Source organism: Phyllobates terribilis, unplaced genomic scaffold (assembly GCF_046119375.1).
Source record: "Phyllobates terribilis strain yellow unplaced genomic scaffold, ASM4611937v1 Scaffold_2__4_contigs__length_985480577, whole genome shotgun sequence".
Classification (NCBI taxonomy): Eukaryota; Metazoa; Chordata; class Amphibia; order Anura; family Dendrobatidae; genus Phyllobates; species Phyllobates terribilis.
The window spans coordinates 347,516,043-347,537,556 of NW_027362762.1; the positions used below are offsets into that span (position 1 = coordinate 347,516,043).

Here is a 21,514-nt window from a genome sequence, read left to right on the forward strand (position 1 = left end):
AAACCGTGACCCTGTGACTATAAGTCTTGACCATAGCAGAGGTCTATCTATTATGAAGAGGTATATTTTCCTGTATATTTATTGAATATATGGCACATGGCAGACCTTCATGGTCCCATTCTAGTTGGGAGCAAAGCTATGTGGCATACGTATCGGGGAGCTAAATCACTGCTGTCCCCTTCATTCATGGGTTTTCTAGAGGTTCGAGCCACCCCACTATAAAAGCCTAGGCTTGGATCAAACTATAAAATATCATAATGTCATTTTGGGGGAAAAAATGTGTTTGTCTTGGTACATTGTGTTATATATCTACACAAAGATGCTAGATTTTAATTCTATGGAGTGGCTGTGGAAAGACGCGCATTGATGGGGGTATACTATGAACGTCTGATTTTTTGGTCTCCGTGTTAAATAGATCTGTCTGCGCAATTACAGATGTCAAATTTACAAAAACTTGTCCAGATTTACGGATCAAGATATTTTTCGTGAATGTTTATGTCAGCTATAAGAAATCCTTGATATTATAAATAAGTTCATGGACAATGACCTTCATGTGTCACTATCGTCTGATACTACGTACTTTATTCTAGGGCAGAGTCGCCGGGAGTACTTTTTATCCAGTAACCCACATTGTTAATAGACCGTGCGAGTTGACTAAAGGTTTTATTTGATCCTTTTTTTCCCCTATTTACAATGATACGTGTTTGTGCACGGGATCAAAAAGATATTTATTTTCTGGATTTAAACTGCGCGTTGAAAGTAGAAGCTGACATAGTTTATCAGGAAAAATAATCATCCCATTTCCTGGTTGGAAGATGTCCCGATCATGTACAATGTAGCAGAAATATCAAAGATTTTATCACAATGTGAAATAAATTGTACTTGGCGTCTGAAGTGACAGACTTGTGTTGGCAACTGGGACTGCTTGACTTGCTGAATAGCGCGCTGGAAGTGTAAGCGATGCCATATTTTGCTTGTTTCTGTAACATCTGTAGATTTTCAATCTTGAATGTAATCTACGTAATTGGGTGCCCTCGTAGGTAAGGGGGGATTAACCGTTTTACTGCCAGGAGAATACTTCTGCCATAATCAAAAATAAAAGCTAAGTTATAATAAGAAAAAAATAGTTTTTTTTCCCCTGAAGGCCGATCTGCCTAAGGCTATGTGCCCACGATGCAGAAATGCTGCATATTTTTTACGCTTCTCCCTGGCAGGAAAAACGCATACAGATTTTACATGCGTTTTTCCCGCCAGGTAGAAGCGTTTGTCAAGCGTCTTTGCATGAATTTTTGCATGCGGGTTATCTAGCGCTTTTCCAAGCGATTTTAGCATCAGTTGGAAAAGTGCTTGACAACTTGTTCACACTATATAAATCCATGCAACCGGCATGGATTTATAGTAGTGTGACCAAGTTAGTTAAAAAGAAAGAATAAAATGGTAAAAAATAAAAAAATAAAGTTTATACTCACCTTCTGGTGTCCTCCCGGTGTTCTCTCTGCCGCGTCCGGTGTGTTGGGCGGCTCGCGGTGGTGTGAAGGACCTGCGGTGACGTCATTGAGCCATGTGATGGGTCACATGACTCAGTGACGTCATGGCAGGTCCTTCACAACAGCGTGAGCATTGCAAGACACCGGGAGGACATCAGAAGGTAAGTATAAACTTTATTTTTTATTTTAAATTCTTTTTTTTACAGGTTCTATGGTACCCAGGTCTGAATGAGAGTCTCCTCTCCTCCAGACTTGGGTACCATCCGCACATTGAAACGCATATAATCCGTGTGTACAAATGTACTGACACGTATATTATGCGTTTCAATGCAAGTAAATGGCGGCGATTACGCTGCGTGTCCGCAAAATTAATGGACATGCTGCGGATTTTTGAGCGCAGCATAAACGCTGCGGAAAAATCCGCAGCATGGGCATTGACATTGCGGCTTGTCATTGGGGACCATAGGGGGCGGATTACCAAGCGTTTACGCTGCGGAAATTCCGCAGCATATACTCTTGTAAAACGCTACGTGGGCACATACCCTTATTGTGACAATGCAGAAAACACTTTACAGTCATCGACACCTTCTTGTAATTGGGTAAAATTCTGAACAATAAGTGTCTGAGACGCACAATACTACCTAAAAATAATGATGATCCCTATTCATATATACACCCTGTCTGTACAAATATACCTTCTCATATTCACAGGAGGAACCTTATAGCGCTGCTGTGCATTGGGATCTGTGTTCTGTCTGTGGTCATTATATGAAAACAGGTTTTACCTCTCCTTCCATTGCACAATAGTTCCTTTTTGTGTAACAGAGGGCAATGAACTCCAGATCATAATGTTTTTCGTGTTTGGAAGTTTCTGTAACATAGCAGAGGAGGGTTTGAGACAATTCTTTTCAGACTTTCATCTTTGTGTAGAATATGATGTAGTATTTCTTAGTACCGCTAGCTGTGGATTGTAGGTCAGCACCAGCGGTACACACTGGTTTTCTTATTTTTCTCTATACTGTAGAGAATCTGTTATGAACAACTCAATATAATTACTGCAGCTTATAAGGTTTTAACCTACTACATAGTCACTATAGGTATTTCCATATGTATCGCGCCTCGAGTAGATGAAAACTAACTGTCGCTGATTGTCATTTGCACTTATGTGATACCCTTATAGGATGTTGACCCCTTCATAGTTGGGGGTATCAGTCTTCTTTTATACACTGCTCAAAAAAATAAAGGGAACACTCAAATAACACATCCTAGATCTGAATGAATGAAATATTCTCACTGAATACTTTGTTCTGTACAAAGTTGAATGTGCTGACAACAAAATCACACACAAGTCATCAATGGAAATCAAATTTATTAACCAATGGAGGCCTGGATTTGGAGTCACCCCCAAAATTAAAGTGGAAAAACACACTACAGGCTGATCCAGCTTTGATGTATTGTCCTTAAAACAAGTCATAATGAGGCTCAGTATTGTGTGTGGCCTCCACGTGCCTGTATGACCTCCCTACAATGCCTGGGCATGCTCCTGATGAGGTTACGGATGGTCTCCTGTGGGATCTCCTCCCAGACCTGGACTGAAGCATCCGCCAACTCCTGGACAGTCTGTGGAGTCATGTTGGATGGAGCGAGACATGATGTCCCAGATGTGCTCTATCGGATTCAGGTCTGGGGAACAGACGGGCCAGTCCATAGCTTCAATGCCTTCATCTTGCAGGAACTGCTGACACACTCCAGCCACATGAGGTCTGGCATTGTTCTGCATTAGGAGGAACCCAGGGCCAACCGCACCAGCATATGGTCTCACAAGGGCTCTGAGGATCTCATCTCAGTACCTAATAGCAGTCAGGCTACCTCTGGGGAGCACATGGAGGGCTGTGCAGCCCTCCAAAGAAATGCCACCCCACACCATTACTGACCCACTGCCAAACCGGTCATGCTGAAGGATGTTGCAGGCAGCAGATCGCTCTCCACGGCGTCACCAGACTCTGTCACGTCTGTCACATGTGCTCAGTGTGAGCCTGCTTTCATCTGTGAAGAGCACAGGGCGCCAGTGGCGACTTTGCCAATCCTGGTGTTCTGTGGCAAATGCCAAGCGTCCTGCACGGTGTTGGGCTGTGAGCACAACCCCCATCTGTGGACGTCGGGCCCTCATACCACCCTCATGGAGTCGATTTCTAACCGTTTGTGCAGACACAAGCACATTTGTGGCGGTCATTTTGCAGGGCTCTGGCAGTGCTCCTCTTGTTCCTTCTTGCACAAAGGCGGAGTTAGCGGTCCTGCTGCTGGGTTGTTGCCCTCCTACGGCCCCCTCCATGTCTCCTGGTGTACTGGCCTGCCTCCTGGTAGCGTCTCCAGCCTCTGAACACTACGCTGACAGACACAGCAAACCTTCTTGCCACAGCTCACATTGATGTGCCATCCTGGATGAGCTGCACTACCTGAGCAACTTCTGCGGGTTGTATAGTCTGTCTCTTGCTACCACGAGTGTGAAAGCACAACCAACATTCAGAAGTGACCAAAACATCAGCCAGAAAGCATTGGTACTGAGATGTGGTCTGTGGTCCCCACCTGCAGAACCACTCCTTTATTGAGGATGTCTTGATAATTGCCAATAATTTCCATCTATTGTCTATTCCATTTGCACAACAGCATGTGAAATTGATTCTCAATCAGTGTTGCTTCCTAAGTGGACAGTTTGACTTCACAGAAGTTTGATTTACTTGGAGTTATATTCTGTTGCTTAAGTGTTCCCTTTATTTTTTGAGCAGTGTATATATATATATATATATATATATATATATATATATATAAAATTAGGAAGGACAGGACAGGGTTTAAGCCTAGCACTGGAGGTCCTGATTACGTGCACCTGGCTAGCCATGTCTAGAGCCATGCCCTGTGTCCATTTTTCGTCTGTCAGCTGGGGGAAGCTGACCAGAGTGGGTTGTATTGGCGCTGCAGAGAGCCAGAATCTCTCTGAGGAGAAACTGCACAGGCCTTGTGCACCAAACTGCCAGTATCACTGGTTGCTATGAACGATATCTGTTTTGTGTGACCAAACTGAGACTAGCTCAGCCGAGAAGCCAGAGTCTGTAGTATTGGTGAGAAATAGATTGTTAATGGTGGAGAGACTATGCCTGAGGGTATGTGTTGCCTGTGCTGCTCTGTGGCTGAGACCGTCCTACATTATTGGGCCTACCTTGAGAAAGGACATGTTTTCGTTTTTGAACGTTTTTTTTCCGAAGAAAAGCTGTTTTCTTTATGGATAAAATTTATGCCAGAAAATAAACATTATCCTGTTTGACATGAAAACTCATGCCTGTCTGGATCTCAGCAGCTACCAAAGAGTTTGACTCCCTACAATATACAGGTGCATCTCATAAAATTAGAATGTCATCAAAAGTTAATTTATTTCAGTACTTCAATACAAAAAGTGAAATTCGTATATTATATAGAGTCATTACAAACAGAGTGATCTATTTCAAGTGCTTATTTCTGTTAATGTTGATGATTATGGCTTACAGCCAATGAAAACACAAAAGTCATTATCTCAGTAAACTAGAATAATTAACAAAAATCATCTGCAAAGGCTTTCTAAGCATTTAAAAAGGTCCCTTAGTCTGTTTCAGTAGGCTCCACAATCATGGGGAAGACTGCTGACTTGACAGATGTCCAGAAGGCAGTCATTGACATTAAGTAAATGAAAAGTAAATTTTGCATTTCATTTGGAAATCAAGGTCCCAGAGTCTGGAGGAAGAGTGGAGAGGCCACAACCCAAGCTGCTTGAGGTCTAGTGTGAAGTTTCCACAATCAGTGATGGTTTGGGGAGCTATGTCATCTGCTGGTGTAGGTCCACTGTGTTTTATCAAGATCAAAGTCAGCGCAGCCGTCTACCAGGACATTTTACAGCACTTCATGCTTCCCTCTGCCGACAAGCTTTTTGGAGATGGAAATTTCATTCTCCAGCAAGACTTGCCACCCGTCCACACTGCCAAAAGTACCAATACCTGGTTTAAACACAACAGTATCACTGTGCTTGATTGGCCAGCAAACTCGCCTGACCTTTACCCCATAGAGAATCTATGGGGTATTGTCAAGAGGAAGATGAGACACCAGACCCAACAATGCAGACGAGCTGAAGGCTGCTATCAAAGCAACCTGGGCTTCCATAACACCTCAGCAGTGCCACAGGCTGATCGCCTCCATGCCACGCCGCATTGATGCAGTAATTGATGCAAAAGGAGCCACGACCAAGTTTTGAGAGCATTTACTGAACATACATTTCAGTAGGCCAACATTTTGGATTATAAAAACATTTTTCAAGCTGTTGCTAAAAAGTATTCTAATTTACTGAGATAATGACTTTTGTGTTTTCATTAGCTGTAAGCCATAATCATCAACATTAACAGAAATAAACTCTTGAAATAGATCACTTTGTGTAATGACTCTATATAATATATGAGTTTCACTTTTTGGATTGAAGAACTGAAATAAATTAACGTTTTGATGATATTCTAATTTTGTTAGATGCACCTGTATATATATTTTTAACCTCCATTAATCCATTAATAAGAGGTTTTCCAGTAGTGGACAACCCTTTTAAGTAGGATAATAAAACATTTAATCAGTTTTGCAAAGCTTTGATAACAAAGTGGACGTGCACATAGCCAGATATACAGTATGTGTCGTTATGTTTATATATAGGGATCTTAAATAATTTACTGTCTCAAGATTTCAATCTAGGATCTGATTGATCTATTTCCAGTTAGTGATATGAAGTGCTACCTGCTAGGCCTTTCTACTTTTATCTCCGTTTCTGTTTGCTTTCTGAATGAAACCTCTGCGATAGGCCTTCAGGGCAAACACCGATATCAAAGATGGCGGCCACAAGGCATGAAACAACAAGGCTATGTGTCATGTTCTTCACAGAGCGTATAAACCATACTAATCTCATAGAGAGCTGCATCCTACTAATACTATAAAATACTGAAATCTGAGCATAACTGTTAGAATGTATCTTTTTAGAGCATTACTGTGTTAATTGCGTCCTTTTTACGTATAGCAGAAACCTATACCATCTCACTCTACAAATGGGACATTAGTCCTCATTCCTAGTTTAAAAGGAGTCTGTCTCCAGTGTTGATCCTACAAGTGTATATGTTCTTCGTATCAGCAAGACTATGAAGAAGTATTAATCCCTTCCCGCCATGATCACAAGTGCCCCAAATGCGCTCCCTTCATATGCTGTGTCCATGGCTATATACGGAACACCGGCCAACAGTGCGCCCCTCTGGGAGTCAGATCTTAGCAGTCTCATGGGTGGACGCCAAAGCCATCACTCCATAGCAGAGATGGAGAGCGTTTAGTGCTTAGAGCCCTGGGCTCTGCACATCAAGGAACCTCCTTCTGGACACATGATTGCAGCACAATGGTGGTTAAAACTGCATTTTCATTCTAGCTGATAGTGTAAAAATACACAGATACCCCTCTACAGACCCCACTTGTCCATCTAGTATTGTCAGCTGTTTTGCAAAACTTCTAACAGACTCCTTTTATTCTTTTCTTGACTTTAAAGTTGCCCATAAGCTCACTGTCAGACGAACATTCCTCCGGTAGACAGCTATATCCCGCAACCTTACCATACACATAAGCTATCTCTTCCCATGGGAAACACACGAATAATCCGCCGAAAGCTTATCTCCCCTTAAAGAAAAAGGATCAGGAGATTGAAATAAAACTGCCCAATTATTCTCTTCCTTGACATCATCTGTCGGAAAAGATTCTGGAGACCCCCATACAAATGAGATGGTCTGGCTATAACGACTTTTATGTAATATGGCCTGAAGACAGAGGCACGCTAGAGCCCACATGTTTGGTTTTTTTTAGCCTGCGATTTTAAATGTGAACTTTAGCTTTTAGTAATGATGTATGAGTGATAATAAGTAACTAAATGTGCTGAAAGTTATTGTAAACTTTATTATTATTTTTAACTTGGACAGATCACTATACTGAGCTGCATAATATTACACTGCCATGTAACTAACAAGGGAAACAAATTTTCATAAAATTCTAATATATGATACATTTTTTTCTTCTACCTTATGCCTCTTCTTTTTAATTGCCTTTTAGTTTATCACTGTGTTTGAACCCCTGAAGATCACTGTCCTATATTGTGCAGTATTAGTTTTTGGAGGACTTACTCCTAGGCTCACTGCTCAGTAGCTAGTAGGTCCAGAGGTTTGTTCACCTTGCATATATACACTCACATAGAAGTGCTCAGTCACTGTGTAGCCGAAGAGACTACACTACCCCATAGACTATCCACTATTTAAATGGCTGGGACAGTTTCATCATTTTTTTTTATAAAAGACAAGTCCAATTTTCCAATATACTTTAAATATCAGTTCATCAGAATTCTCCAGATCTCCGATTGCGATCCTTCAAAAGGTCATGTAATATGCAATTTGGGAGACCTAGTGGATTTATTTCTTCTTTGCTTATTTTAAAGACTATGGACAACTTTGACTTCGAAAAAATATTTCTATATATACTTAGTTAATAAAATTACACTAATTTTCATTCTGCAGTCTTCATTAAATCATTCATTCCAAGTCAGATCCTCTGATATGCAGTCTGCAGCCTGGTTCAAGTTTTAGTTTTTTTTCTCTTCTGGGAGTGTCTGTTCTAGTAATATATGCTAGATGTGAGGTCTCTGTGTGTCGAGAGTACGGCTGTCTTCATTATAGTTCATTCATCAGCGCACTTTCCATCAACATTTATTTTCTCTTCATGTTCTTTTCTCATCTATAGCCTGTTTTCTCTGCCCTCCCTAGTCTGGAAATACCTTCTCCCCTCTCCATTCTGTGGAGATCTGTATACACCCCCTCCTGCTATCTCTAACACTAAGAGAACAGAGTGAGAGAGCAGAGAGCCATCAGATCCAGGAGCAGGGGCTCTGATGGACTTGTAACATTTTTGCAGAGTACTCAATTACCGTAGATAAAGGACTTCAAGATGCCGCACAGCAGAAAAATGGTAGAACATTTTTAATGAAAGTTGCTCAACTTTGCATGTAGGAGGCAAATGAACAATAAAAAAAATGTGTGCAAAGCTGTCTAACATTGAAAGAGATTTGGGCTATTTTGAAAACTTGTGTTCCTTTTTAGCAGCAAATGGATTACACTGCCTCTAATGACGGATGGCTACAAAAGCCTACATCCTACAAACCTTAATACCCTTTCCAAACCTTAGATCTTGGGTTAGGTTGAAATAAATTATAGTGATCTTTAATGGATTCCAATGAAGGAGTAACAGGTCTGCTTTATGATATAAATTACCTACAATATGTGATTAAAGGGAACCTGTCATCAGATTCATGCTGTCTGAACCACAGTCGGCATGAATCAGCAATTGGTTTTGCTCGGTTCTGGCCAGACATGTTTTACTCTGAAGTTCTGCAGCATTTGAGAATTATCTGACTTTTCAAAGGATGTTTAACTATGTGTCTTGGATGACTCTGGTGAGGTAGATCCCTGGTGTCTTCTCCCTGCCCCATCCCTTTGACTTACAACTCTATGTCTATATTCACTCACTGGGAGAAATCTGTCAGCCAGCTGGAGGTGTGCGGGGGGTAAGTCGGCTGGCGACTTGCCTCCAACATAGTCACTGGCCGGCTTTTCAAAGTAAGTTGTCTCTGAAACGCCGCAGCACTTCAGAGAGAACCTGCCTGGCTGCAATCGTGCAGAACAGTATCTGATCCAGGCTGCCAGTTAACCCATTTTTACATTTTCTCTAACTTATTTTTTTACATTTTCAGTTACCTATATCCTGATGGACGAAGCTACAATCCGGACTTGACAGGTCTATGTGAGCCCACGCCACATGATCACATCAAAGTAACCCAGGTATGTTCTCATTTCTGCTTTCATTTCTTAGCAGGAAGCTTTCCATTTATTGATTCCATTATATTTTGTAGATATTTTATGAATGATATTCTGAGTGTATGAGAGATCGTAGAACCACACCAGAACTTTGGTATCTGCTATAAAGCCTAGCATTAACTTCTTACACTTAGACTTCATCAGTTGGTACAGAATTTCCATCTATCGATCCTACCATCTATTAATCTTATCTCATTTTTGTGCTGTACATTTTAGAAAAGCTGGTGAATTTGTTAATTACTATATGTAAGATGACAGCTTTCTCATAATAATAGCCGATTAGGACTGGTAGTGAATGAGAACATGAATGCTCTTGTATAGAATTATGAGGAGCTGGCACTGAGACTCTGTGCAGCGACACCTTCTGATTGTGCCTTGTAGGCCATGCTATGCCTATCGTCCATGACCTGTGTGGACATGTTATATTTCGGCATCATTTCATTAATTGATGCTTATTTTAGTTTAATATTTGATCAATTTTTTTTTCAAAAAACTAGAAGATTGGAAATGTAGCGCAATGTATAGTACCTTCAAATTCTTAGCGCAATGTATAGTACCTTCAAATTCTATCATGGTGGTACTAAGGTTTTCACAAATTCCCTTAATTTTAGGATTTTAACCTCAAAAGAACAGGTTTGCCAACAAGTTGCATCACTGCTTAGAGAGAGGCCTCTGTAACTTGTAACAAGTTTAGTCCATTATTCCTATAATGAATCCTATTAAGCGTTTGGTTCTGCTATTTTATTGAGGGAGCCCTGTGCTAACCAGGTTATGAAATATTTTAAAGTCTTTTGGGGGAACATTTCTCCTTGTGGAGAATGTCAAGCCAGCTTAAGTATACTTAAAGGCCATGCAACACTCCTCTTTGGCAAGGCTCATTAAAGGGTTGATATTGATTTTTAGAATTGCTACCCCCAATAGGTGGTGCTAGAGTTCCAGTTCTCTTCCTGTCTGAAGAGGATATTTGCATTTAAATTCCCAGGGAGCAATACATGGCCTATAAAGCTCCTTATACCGATTGGCATTCTCCACAAGGAAACACATTCCCCCTTGGACTTCCTGTTAGTGGCCTCTCAGCTAGAAATCAAGACCACCTACTTTGCAAATCAAACCTCTTGCTTTGCGCTGATGAGGTGCAAATTCCTACAAAACACTTGTCTGAAAATGGAGTGTCTGATTTGCTTTTTTGTCCTAAGTTATGTGAAAATGCTCAATGTGTCAGCATGATAACACAACACAAACTATTCATATGTTAATGTAGCTTTTTCAAAAACAAGTCCAGTGATACCTTTATATGGCCAGTCCATTCCTCTATTTCTGAGAAATCGGCATTTGAATTGATATGCAAATGGCTACTGACAATCTGAAGCCTCCATCAGTCCAGCTATATTCCCAGCCCTGCCTGCATACTCTTGCTTGACTGACTGCTCCTTTGCCTAATGTCACACAGAACAGAGACTGTCAGTCAAGCTAGACGAGTGGGTGCTGGGCAGGGAATAGAGCTGGAGTGACAGAGGCTTCAGATCTACAATAACCATTTACATATCAATTCAAACCCTGATTTTTCAGTAGTTGAGGAACAGACTGGCCATGTAATGGTATTGCTGGACTTGTCCTTGAAAGAGCTACATGAACATATAAATAGTTTGGGGGTAAAATCCTGCTGATAAATTCCCTTTTAAAGGGTCAGTATTGATTTGTAGGATTGTTCCCCCCTATAGGTGGCCCTAATGTTCTAGTCCTCTTCCTCTTAAGGTGTTATTTGCTTATTTTACACCCTTAACACCTTTATTTTGGGTTTTAGACTAATTATTACTCGATAGTTATTATTTAGCTTCTATTTTTGTATTCATATCTTGACAATTTTTCACTTCCAGGAACAATATGAATTGTACTGTGAAATGGGCTCAACGTTTCAGCTGTGTAAAATATGTGCAGAAAATGACAAAGATGTGAAGATTGAGCCCTGTGGGCACTTGATGTGCACTTCATGTCTCACGTCTTGGCAGGTACTGTCATTACACATTAAATTGTACTGCTCTCGTTTTATATGAGCAGGTGTGTTAGTTACTTCTTAATGCCTCACTTTTACGCTGTTAGAAGGTGACTTTTTTATATTGTTACCTTGACTGTAAGGACTGAGGGGAGCAGATTTTCTAATTTAATGAGAATTCGAAAAACTCTTCGCAGTATTCACAGTACAGTATATTTTCCAAATATCTTATAAACTCTTCAACTCTGGAAAGGAACTTACAGAAATCCATTTTTCATACAAAAAACAAATCTTTAAGAAATATGATCTCTGGCTTTCCCCAAAAAACATAGCAAGTACAAGGAAACCAAGGATTCTTCTGCCTCTTGTGCTTTCCTGGCTGCATTTAGTTTTCTAGAATTTTGGCCAGGGCATAAGTACCAGCATTAAAGACCCTGTCAGACATGGGATCTCTCTGCATGAAATGGGGCACCAGCAACATAAACCTCTTATCGACATCTGCCGTACATGTACAGCGCAAGTCAGTAGCTGGGCTCATGGATTGAGCTCGCCCCATACCCGGCAGGTGTGGGGACCTGCCTCTGACAATCGCGGATGGAACGAAGCGCTGCCCACGATTGTTAACCTGTTAAATGCCCCGTCAAACTATAACAGCAGCTTTAACAGCGCGCTAGCATAGAGGTGCGTAATTCAATGCGCTCATCGGCATGCCCGAGACTTCATCGGTGGGTTGGTATGACAGCCAGGGGTTTGTTGAAGATTTCCTTGCTTGTTATTACGGAGCTACCTTGAAATCCAGCCTGTGGGCGGGCTTCAAAGGAGTCCATTATTTTTACTATATGCAGCAACACTGTAGTATTGCTGTATATAGCACAAGCGATCAGACGATCGCAGGTTCAAGTCTAAAAAAATAAAGTGAAAAGTAAAAAAACAAAAACATTAAAGTTCAAATTACCCACCTTTTCCCCCATTAAAAATAAACATAGTAAAAATTTTTATAAATACACATATATGGTATCACCACGTTCAGAAAAGTCCAATCTATCAAAATATAAAAATAATTAACCCAGTTGGTAGACACCGTAAGCGGAAAAAAATTCAAAACGCATTGTGTTTTTTGGTTGCTGTAATACAAAAATGGCTATAGCAGGCAAACAAAAAGTCTTATCTGTTCCAAAATGGTATCAATGAAAATGTCATCTCACCCCGCAAAAAAAAGGCCCTCACAGGCTCCATCGACTGAAAAATGAAAATGTTACAGAAGTCGGAACATAGGGCCCCCAACAATTTTTTTTTCAAACTTCTGATTTATTTTTCACCACTAAAATAATAAAAAAATTGGACATGTTTGATATCGCCGTAATTGTACTGATGAGGAGAATCATATTGCGAGGTCAATTTTACCACACAATGTACGCCATAAAAGCAATTCCTAAAAAATGTCAGAATATTGTTTCTTTCATAAGTTCACCACACTTGGCATTTTTTTCCAGTTTCCAGTACACTTTGTGGTTAAATGAATGATGTAATTCAAAAGTACATCTCGTCTCGCAAAAATAAGCCCTCATATGTCTATGTAAACAGAAAAATAAAAAAGTTTTGGTTGTGGAAAGAAGGATAAGAAAAACGAAAGCATAAAAGCGGAAATTGACCTTATCAGGAAAAGGTTAAAGCACCACTGCAGTGTTTTTTTTTTTTCTTATTTCAGCGCTTTAGAGGTGTGAGTAGTGCCAGTTCCCTGCCCCCAGTCTTATACTGACCAGCTGCCGTCTTTGCTCTTCCCGGTGCCGCTATGGTAATGCACCACATCTTGTGATCGCAACTTATTACTGATCGGAAGTCAGAGGTAGCCGGAAGTCACAAGCTCTTAATGTAAGTCTGTGAGGGCCTTGCTCTTGTTCTCATAAACTAATATTGAGTTGTGACCTCAAGCAAAACACTGGAGCGATCCTACAGGTCACAACCTGCGAAGACGACTGGAGCAGCGCCGAAAAGCGATAAAGATGGTGGCTGGTAAGTATAAGATTGAGGGCAGGAAACTTAGATGAGTAACAACACTCCAGCAGTAAAAAAAATAATATTGGAGTGGTGCTTTAAGCAATTCTAAAGCCATGGCAAGTTGATCTTACTCTGGGGGTCCACACCTCTGTGCCACTGCGCGCAGAACACAGAAACAGATTGGTACAGCCAAGAAAAAATATTTTCTTTCCATGTGCTGAGCTCGATTCATAGACTTCCAGAATATTCTCTATTATTCGCTGGTTTATGCACTTTTCAATGCATATTTAATAAAGAGTATATGTTATTAGTGGGGTTAGTTTGGTTAGTCACATACTTATTAACCCTAGTGGTGCTATAATTGTTGTAGTGTGTAGACGTGCTAATAGCTAACATTTGTGATGTGGCTTAATTCACCTTTATGTACTGACATACAGTGGCATATGTCGCCTATTGACTTGAAATGTAAAAACAATGAAAATCTGCAATCTGCTATTCATTTCTTTTGCAGCATACCATAATATAGACTAGTGCTTTCTGATACACGTTCCTATACAGTAGATAAAAACGCAAACCACCTCGAATTTGGCCAAAAGTGCACTCGTATAACCTCCGTTGGGTGAATGGAGCGCAGTACATACATTTGATGTATTTGCCCAGATTTTTAGAGTTGTCGAGATAAATACAGAGCAGTAAGGTCCAAGTTTGCTGATATATGTAATATTATACATTTGTCTTCAAGGTGCCTTTATGTATTTAGGATCTTGATAACACAAGTCCAGTTTATGATTTTATTGCTTATCAATGTGGCCATGTATAGCACGGTATGAAAAGACAATGGTAAATGTATGCGGAGTCTATGAAAAAAACTCAGCATGCCCCATCAAATCTCCTATATCAGACTGCATTCTCCCCGTGACATGGGACCTCGCTGACCCTTATATCCATTATGTAAGTAGTGCTCCACACGTAAGAAAAATGCTTGTGTGGTTAGAAATTATTCATGGTAGCGGCATTAATAAAAGCATTAGAAAAATGTGCACAAACACTTTGAGTCAGTGTAGCTTTTATTTTTTTACATATGCATTGCAATTGATTTTTTGTAATAAATATGTGCAACATAATCCGACTTTTTATTCCTTTTTTTTTTATTATAGGAATCTGATGGACAGGGATGTCCTTTCTGCCGTTGTGAAATCAAGGGTACAGAACCAATTATAGTTGATCCTTTTGATCCAAGAGATGAGAGCAGGAGTATTAGTAATTTAGATATTTTATGTATGCCCATGCTGGATTTTGATGATGATGATGAGCGGGAAGAGTGCTTGATAATGAACCGACTTGCCTGTGTGAGAAAGGTAATGTCATTATAATTCATTAAACCATAACTAAACATGGACATTTAACTATACCTCCCAGTACACCATGGTACCAAGCTGGCGGCACATCTGAGATTCGACAGGGAGCAGGCAGATTTCTTGTGCTGTACCATTTAGCAACGCCACCTAAGGGTATAGTCACATATGCCATTTTTTGTTCCCCTGGTAATTTACTGTAGCAGCCAGATGTTACATTTGTATTTTTTTTTTATTATTATTTTCCCTGCTCCAACAATGCAGTTGTTAACCACACAGTTGTTCTTTTTTATTGTAATTGTTGCACGCTCCATCCTTCTATGCATCATTTGCAACTTCACACCCTATTACCAGTGCGCTACTTTAGTGGAGATATCACGGTGCCTTGGCTGCGCTTGTGGAAATGAAGAAGCCTTGATGGTATACAGTTAAGGTTTTTATTCACACCAATGCGTTTCGGTATCAAACTGGCGCCTTTTTCAAGGTAAAATAACAAATGGCATTGTCAATTGATTTGTTTTTTTTTACCTGGATTTTTACCATTTACTTTGAAAATCTGGCAGTATGACTGTTAAAGGGAACCTGTCACCATGAAAATACAGTGTAATCTGCAGGCATCATGTTATAACGCAGGGGGGGCTCAGCAGATTAATGTATAGTGTTGTGAGAAAAGACTAGGTATAACCTGTATTTTCATCATTTAATTTTCTGCTCTTTCTGTGGTTTTTGGTCCAGTGGGCGGGGCTATCAATGACAGCTATCTTTATATAAGTGTGCATACAGAAAGAGCTGTCAGTCCCTGATAGGACCGCCCACTGGACCGGAAATCCCAGAAAGAGCGGAGGTATAAATGAATAAATAAAGATTATACTGAATCTTTTCTCACAAAGTCACATATCATTCTGCTCACCTCCTCCTTCTCTATAACACGGTGCCCGCAGATCGCATTGCATTTTCTTGGTGACAGGTTCGCTTTAAATTCTATTAAAAGGCGCCATTCTGGTGCCGAAGCGCGTTGATGTGAATGAAAACCTTAATTGTATACCATCGAGGCTTCTTCATTCTCTCAAGCACAGCCCTGGTATTGCAATATCTACATTAAAGTGAATTGTTACCAGCCACGCGCCTGTAGCCGCAGAGTCTAAGGCTCTTATAGGGTTTGGGTCCTTACACAACCACCCCGGTGGGCACTACCATCATTCTCATCCTCTCTTATTTCTTTTGCAGTATTGCTGTTAATGTTTGTTTTTTATTGTAGATGAATGAAAGACAGAATTCACCGGTGACGTCTCCAGGTTCGTCTCCCCTTTCCCAAAGGAAAAAAACTCCCCCTGATCCTCTACAAATCCCTCACCTCAACCTACCACCAGTTCCTCCTCGACTGGATCTTATTCATAAAGGAGTAGCTCGCTCCCCCTGTGCCAGTCCTACTGGGTCACCAAAGGTAAACTTCAGACAGGGTGAGGAACATACATGGTCATTGAAGCCACACTTGTTAGTTACAATATAAATTGGGGATAATCGGAGCTACAGTTCATTTTCTTTCCATAAGCATCACATAACGCTACAACTTCAGTGGTTAAGTGTATCGCTATTATGTTATAAGCCTTTTACAAGATTAAAAAAATATCATATTTATTGGTTGTTTTTCCATATTTGGTTTAAATATGACCCATTGCCTAAAGGAAAATCTGTAGCCAGATTTCACAATACAAATTGCATCACTAATTAAAGGGATTCTGTCATCATCTGAGAGCAGCATAATGTAGGGGCAGAGACCCTGATTCCAGCTATGTATCACTTAGTTTAGTGGATGCAGCAGTTGTGGTTAAAATCAGTTTCCTTTGCTGCAGATGTGGCAGTGCTCAAAATACTGTGCCCTGTATAATCCCGCCCACACCACTGATTGGCCACGTTCTGTGTACACTGTTTATTGACAGAAAGCTGCTAATTAGCAGTGGGGGCGGGGTTACACAAAGCAGTTGACTAGTAGGCACGGGACACTTAGTCCTCTGGTCCTTTTCAAAGTATGTACACTAGCCTCATTCGGTCTATTTTTAAAAAAGGTGTACAGATTGAATTGTGAAACCTAGTCACAGATTTCCTTTAAAAAGTCCCAAATATGTGTCGCCGATTGATGGTGAACCTGATCCAAACACACCTCGTGCAGAATTATTAGGCAAATGAGTATTTTGATCACATGATACTTTTTATACATGTTGTCCTACTCCAAGCTGCATAGGCTTGAGAGCCAACTACCAATTAAGTAAATCTGGCGATGTGCATCTCTGTAATGAGGAGGGGCGTTGTCTAATGACATCAACACCCTATATATAAGGTGTGCTTAATTATTATGCAACTTCCTTTCCTTTGGCAAAATGGGTCAGAAGAGAGATTTGACGGGCTCTGAAAAGTCCAAAATTGTGAGATGTCTTGCAGAGGGATGGAGCAGTCTTGAAATTTCCAAACTTTTGAAGCGTGATCACCGAACAATCAAGCGTTTCATGGCAAATAGCCAACAGGGTCGCAAGAAGCGTTTTGGCCAAAAAAGGCGCAAAATAACTGCCCATTAATTGAGGAAAATCAAGAGTGAAGCTGCCAAGATGCCATTCGCCACCAGTTTTGCCATATTTCAGAGCTGCAACGTTACTGGAGTATCAAAAAGCACAAGGTGGGCGATACTCAGGGCATGGCCAAGGTAAGGAAGGCTGAAAAACGACCACCTTTGAACAAGAAACAAAAGATAAAACGTCAAGAATGGGCCAAGAAATATCTTAAGACTGATTTTTCAAAGGTTTTATGGACTGATGAAATGAGCGTGACTCTTGATGGGCCAGATGGATGGGCCAGAGGCTGGATCAGTATAGGACAGAGAGCTCCACTCCGACTCAGACGCCAGCAAGGTGGAGGTGGGGTTCTGGTGTGGACTGGTATCATCAAAGATGAACTTGTGGGACTTTTTCAGGTTGAGGATGGAGTGAAGTCCAACTCCCAGACCTACTGCCAGTTTCTGGAAGACAACTTCTTCAAGCAGTGGTACAGGAAGAAGTCGGTATCGTTCAAGAAAAACATGATTTTCATGCAGGACAATGCTCCATCACATGCATCCAACTACTCCACAGCGTGGCTGGCCAGTAAAGGTCTAAAAGAAGAAAAAATAATGACATGGGCCCCTTGTTCACCTGATCTGAACCCCATAGAGAACCTGTGATCCATCATAAAATGTGAGATCTACAGGGAGGGAAAACAGTACACCTCTCGGAACAGTGTCTGGGAGGCTGTGGTGGCTGCTGCACGCAATGTTGATCGAAAACAGATCAAGCAACTGACAGAATCTATGGATGGAAGGCTGTTGAGTGTCATCATAAAGAAAGGTGGCTATATTGATCACTAATTTTTTTGTTTTTTGTTTTTGCATGTCAGAAATGTTTATTTCTAAATTTTGTGCACTGATATTGGTTTACCTGGTGAAAATAAACAAGTGAGATGGGATTATATTTGGTTTTTATTAAGTTGCCTAATAATTCTGCACAGTAATAGTTACCTGCACAAACAGATATCCTCCTAAGATAGCCAAATCTAAAAAAAAAACACTCCAACTTCCAAAAATATTAAGCTTGGATATTTATGAGTCTTTTGGGTTGATTGAGAACATAGTTGTTGATCAATAATAAAAATAATCCTCTAAAATACAACTTGCCTAATAATTCTGCACACAGTGTATGCCCACTGATTGAGTAAAAAAATAGTTCTGCAGCTTGCACATGCTTAGAGCACTGTATGAGCTCTTATTTTGAACCTATGCACGCTCTTGAAGGCAGAAGCTTAGCACGCCACAAAGTGGCTTTTTATGAAATTGGTGGCGGTCTCCTGGTCCAGACCCCCGCCAATTAGTTATGTAGTAGCTATCAATTAAAACAAAATGAGAAGATAAATACTCTTGAGTTTTAATGTAAAATTTTGTCTTTCAGTCATCACCTTGTATGGTCCGAAAACAAGATAAACCCCTTCCTGCACCACCGCCTCCTTTAAGAGAACCGCCGCCTCCTCCAGAAAGACCACCTCCAATCCCACCTGACAGCCGAATGTGTCGACATGTCCAGCAATTAGAAAATGTGCCTTGCAGAGACCAGCCGATGCCCCTTGAAGCCTGGTGTCCAAGAGACATTTCGGGGGGCAGTCACTTAGCTGCATGCCGTCTAACACTTGATAGCTCTCCGAAACTCGGAAAAACTGCTAACTCCGTTCTAAATGGAAGACATATCAGACACTTGGCTTCAGAGGCGAGATTCGTGCACAAACATAAGCATCATGACCTGCCTTCGGAAAGTGTTAGGGTAAGCATCTTGTATCCTCTTGTGTGGAAGGGTAATTGAACAGTAGCTTTTTGTGTGCCATAATCTTCAACAACCGACTTAAGTCTATAAAATGACTGCTAATGTGCATTTCAAGGAAAGAATTGCTCTGACTGCTGGGTAAAGATAGCATTTTTTTAGATCTAGAATAAATTTTTATAAGGATGTTTTTTTATTTCCAGACATACTTATGTACCTATATTGTTGTTTCTGTTGTAGGTTTTATCAAATGTTTTAATGGAAGAGTATGACGTGCCTCCCCGACTTTCTCCGCCCCCGCCATCAATTACTATTCACTCTGCAATAAAGTAAGAATTACAACAAATCTGAATGTCTGCTATAAGCTGTAGACGTAAGACGGTGCCTGTATAGTCGCGGTTTTTAAAGCCGCACTGGCAGGTGTCACAATGCAATTAAGCTGAAGAATTGAATTACCATCAGTTTAGCTTGATTCATAGGTACAGGGGTGATACAGGAAATAAAAATAGTTTCCCAAAAATAAATCTCTGTAATTTGCATCTATTAAAGATTCTGAATTATTTTAGCAGATTCTATCTTCTTTATCAGCAGCTGTCTCCTCAGTCTTTTCATACAGATCATGTGAAGTCTCTGCCCCTGTAGCCGGCATTATTCACTGGACGGAGACCATTTTGCCCATGCCACTATTTTTGCTACTAATCACATTACTGCACCATTCTTTTTCTATACAATAATTATCTGGGGGGCGATACCTTCGTATAGTGAACGGTGCTGGCTAGGGCGTGGAGACTTTCATTGTACTATCTCAAAGCAAAATGCATTCCCTCCAGGGTCGGGACCAAGGAAAGTGAAAAGGACAGAGACTGCTTTACTAATTCCGAAGTTTTAAAATCAATAAAAATTATAAAGATTTTTTTTTATTATTATCAGACTATGTTCACACATGTTGGGTTTTGCTGCATTTTTTGTGCGTTTTTTCAGCTTTTTTTTCACCGTCCTTCTGTCTCTATTTTTGCATGTTCATAAAGTTCTGTGAAAAAAAAATAGCCCCATTCTATTTTGCCGGCAAAAATGCCGATGCAAATTTTGGTGCGTTTTTGATGCGTTTTTTTCACAACCTCCATTACTTCCTATGGTTGAAAAAACACTGATGGAAGTGACATGCTCTATTTTCCAAAAACCCAACCAAGGCACAAAATACGCAGCAAAAAAAAACAAGATGTGTGAACAGAGAATTCTGGTTTCTGATAGACTTTGCTGGTACTGCAAAACGCAGCTGAAAATTAGCATTTTCAGAATGACTAGCTGAATATACTCACACATGGCTGCCACCTCCTAACGGCAGTTTAGTCCATAATTTACTAGACTGTTCACGTTCACCTGCAGTGTCTGTGCTCACCTTAGATACTTTGTAGGGCCCCCATACTCATTTAACGAAAGTCATTGGAATTGGCTGATATCGCCGGTATCAAACAACAGTCTGATGTGTAAAGGGGGCTCCTGACTCTTACCTGACACATGATGTTTAAATTTTAGCATGCAATTTGTTATACACCAGGTAGGCTGCTGCCAGATGCATTTGGCAGCAGCTTTTTACACTTTTCCCTTTGGAAACACGTGAACATTCAGCCACACTGAACATTCCCGTGTATGGGGGATTCAGGAGAGATATATGATTGGCGACCAAACACTCGTCCGACAGCCTTAGATTCTACATAGGGTGGATGGGGTTAACAGGGAGTCTCAACACACACTGTTTGTATTCAGAAAACTGTAAGAGAGGTCACCAGTCCTAGACAGTGATTTCTTTTTATTGTGCAGTTGAATCCAAAACCTCTGCCATCAGTCATAGAGACATTTTCTGCCTATATAGTACATAAGTAATAGTATATATGTAATCTCTAATAGGTAGAATCAGACCAGCTGTGTTATTATCCTATATATTATCCCATACATGAGACATGTTTATTACTGGACATAGACCTAAAGGGGTTGCCCACTACTTTTACACTGATGATCTATATTTAGGATAGGTCATCAATGTCTGATTGGTTGGGGTCCAACACCCGGCACCCCCACCGATCAACTGTTATTGGTGTCGACGGCCGCCATCAGGAAGTACTCACTTGCGGAGCTGGCCGTCTTCTGGTAGTGGCTGAGACTTGGTCCTGGGTGTGTAGTACCCTGCGGCGGCCACTACAAGTAGACGGAGCAGCTCAGCAAGTGAGTACTTCCTGCCGGCGACCGGTGACACCGATAACAGCTGATCAGCGGGGTGCCGGGTGTTGGACCCTGATGTATCAGACATTGATGCCCTATCCCAAGGATACGTCATCAATGTAAAAGTAGTGGACAACCTCTTTAAGGAATATCACACCATTTGATAGTC

General features: G+C 40.8%; 1 protein-coding gene across 2 annotated transcripts in view; it reads left to right on the top strand.

The window, feature by feature from the left end:
• The window catches only part of CBLB (Cbl proto-oncogene B), a 235,686-nt gene that overhangs the window by 168,457 nt on the left and 45,715 nt on the right, over window positions 1–21,514 (top strand). For both annotated transcript variants that reach the window (XM_073664610.1, XM_073664611.1), the window contains exons 7-12: window positions 9,322–9,409; window positions 11,323–11,454; window positions 14,594–14,794; window positions 16,050–16,235; window positions 18,763–19,128; window positions 19,366–19,454. In XM_073664610.1, the coding sequence (XP_073520711.1) occupies window positions 9,322–9,409; window positions 11,323–11,454; window positions 14,594–14,794; window positions 16,050–16,235; window positions 18,763–19,128; window positions 19,366–19,454 (1,062 nt within the window). The remainder of the gene's footprint in view (window positions 1–9,321; window positions 9,410–11,322; window positions 11,455–14,593; window positions 14,795–16,049; window positions 16,236–18,762; window positions 19,129–19,365; window positions 19,455–21,514) is intronic.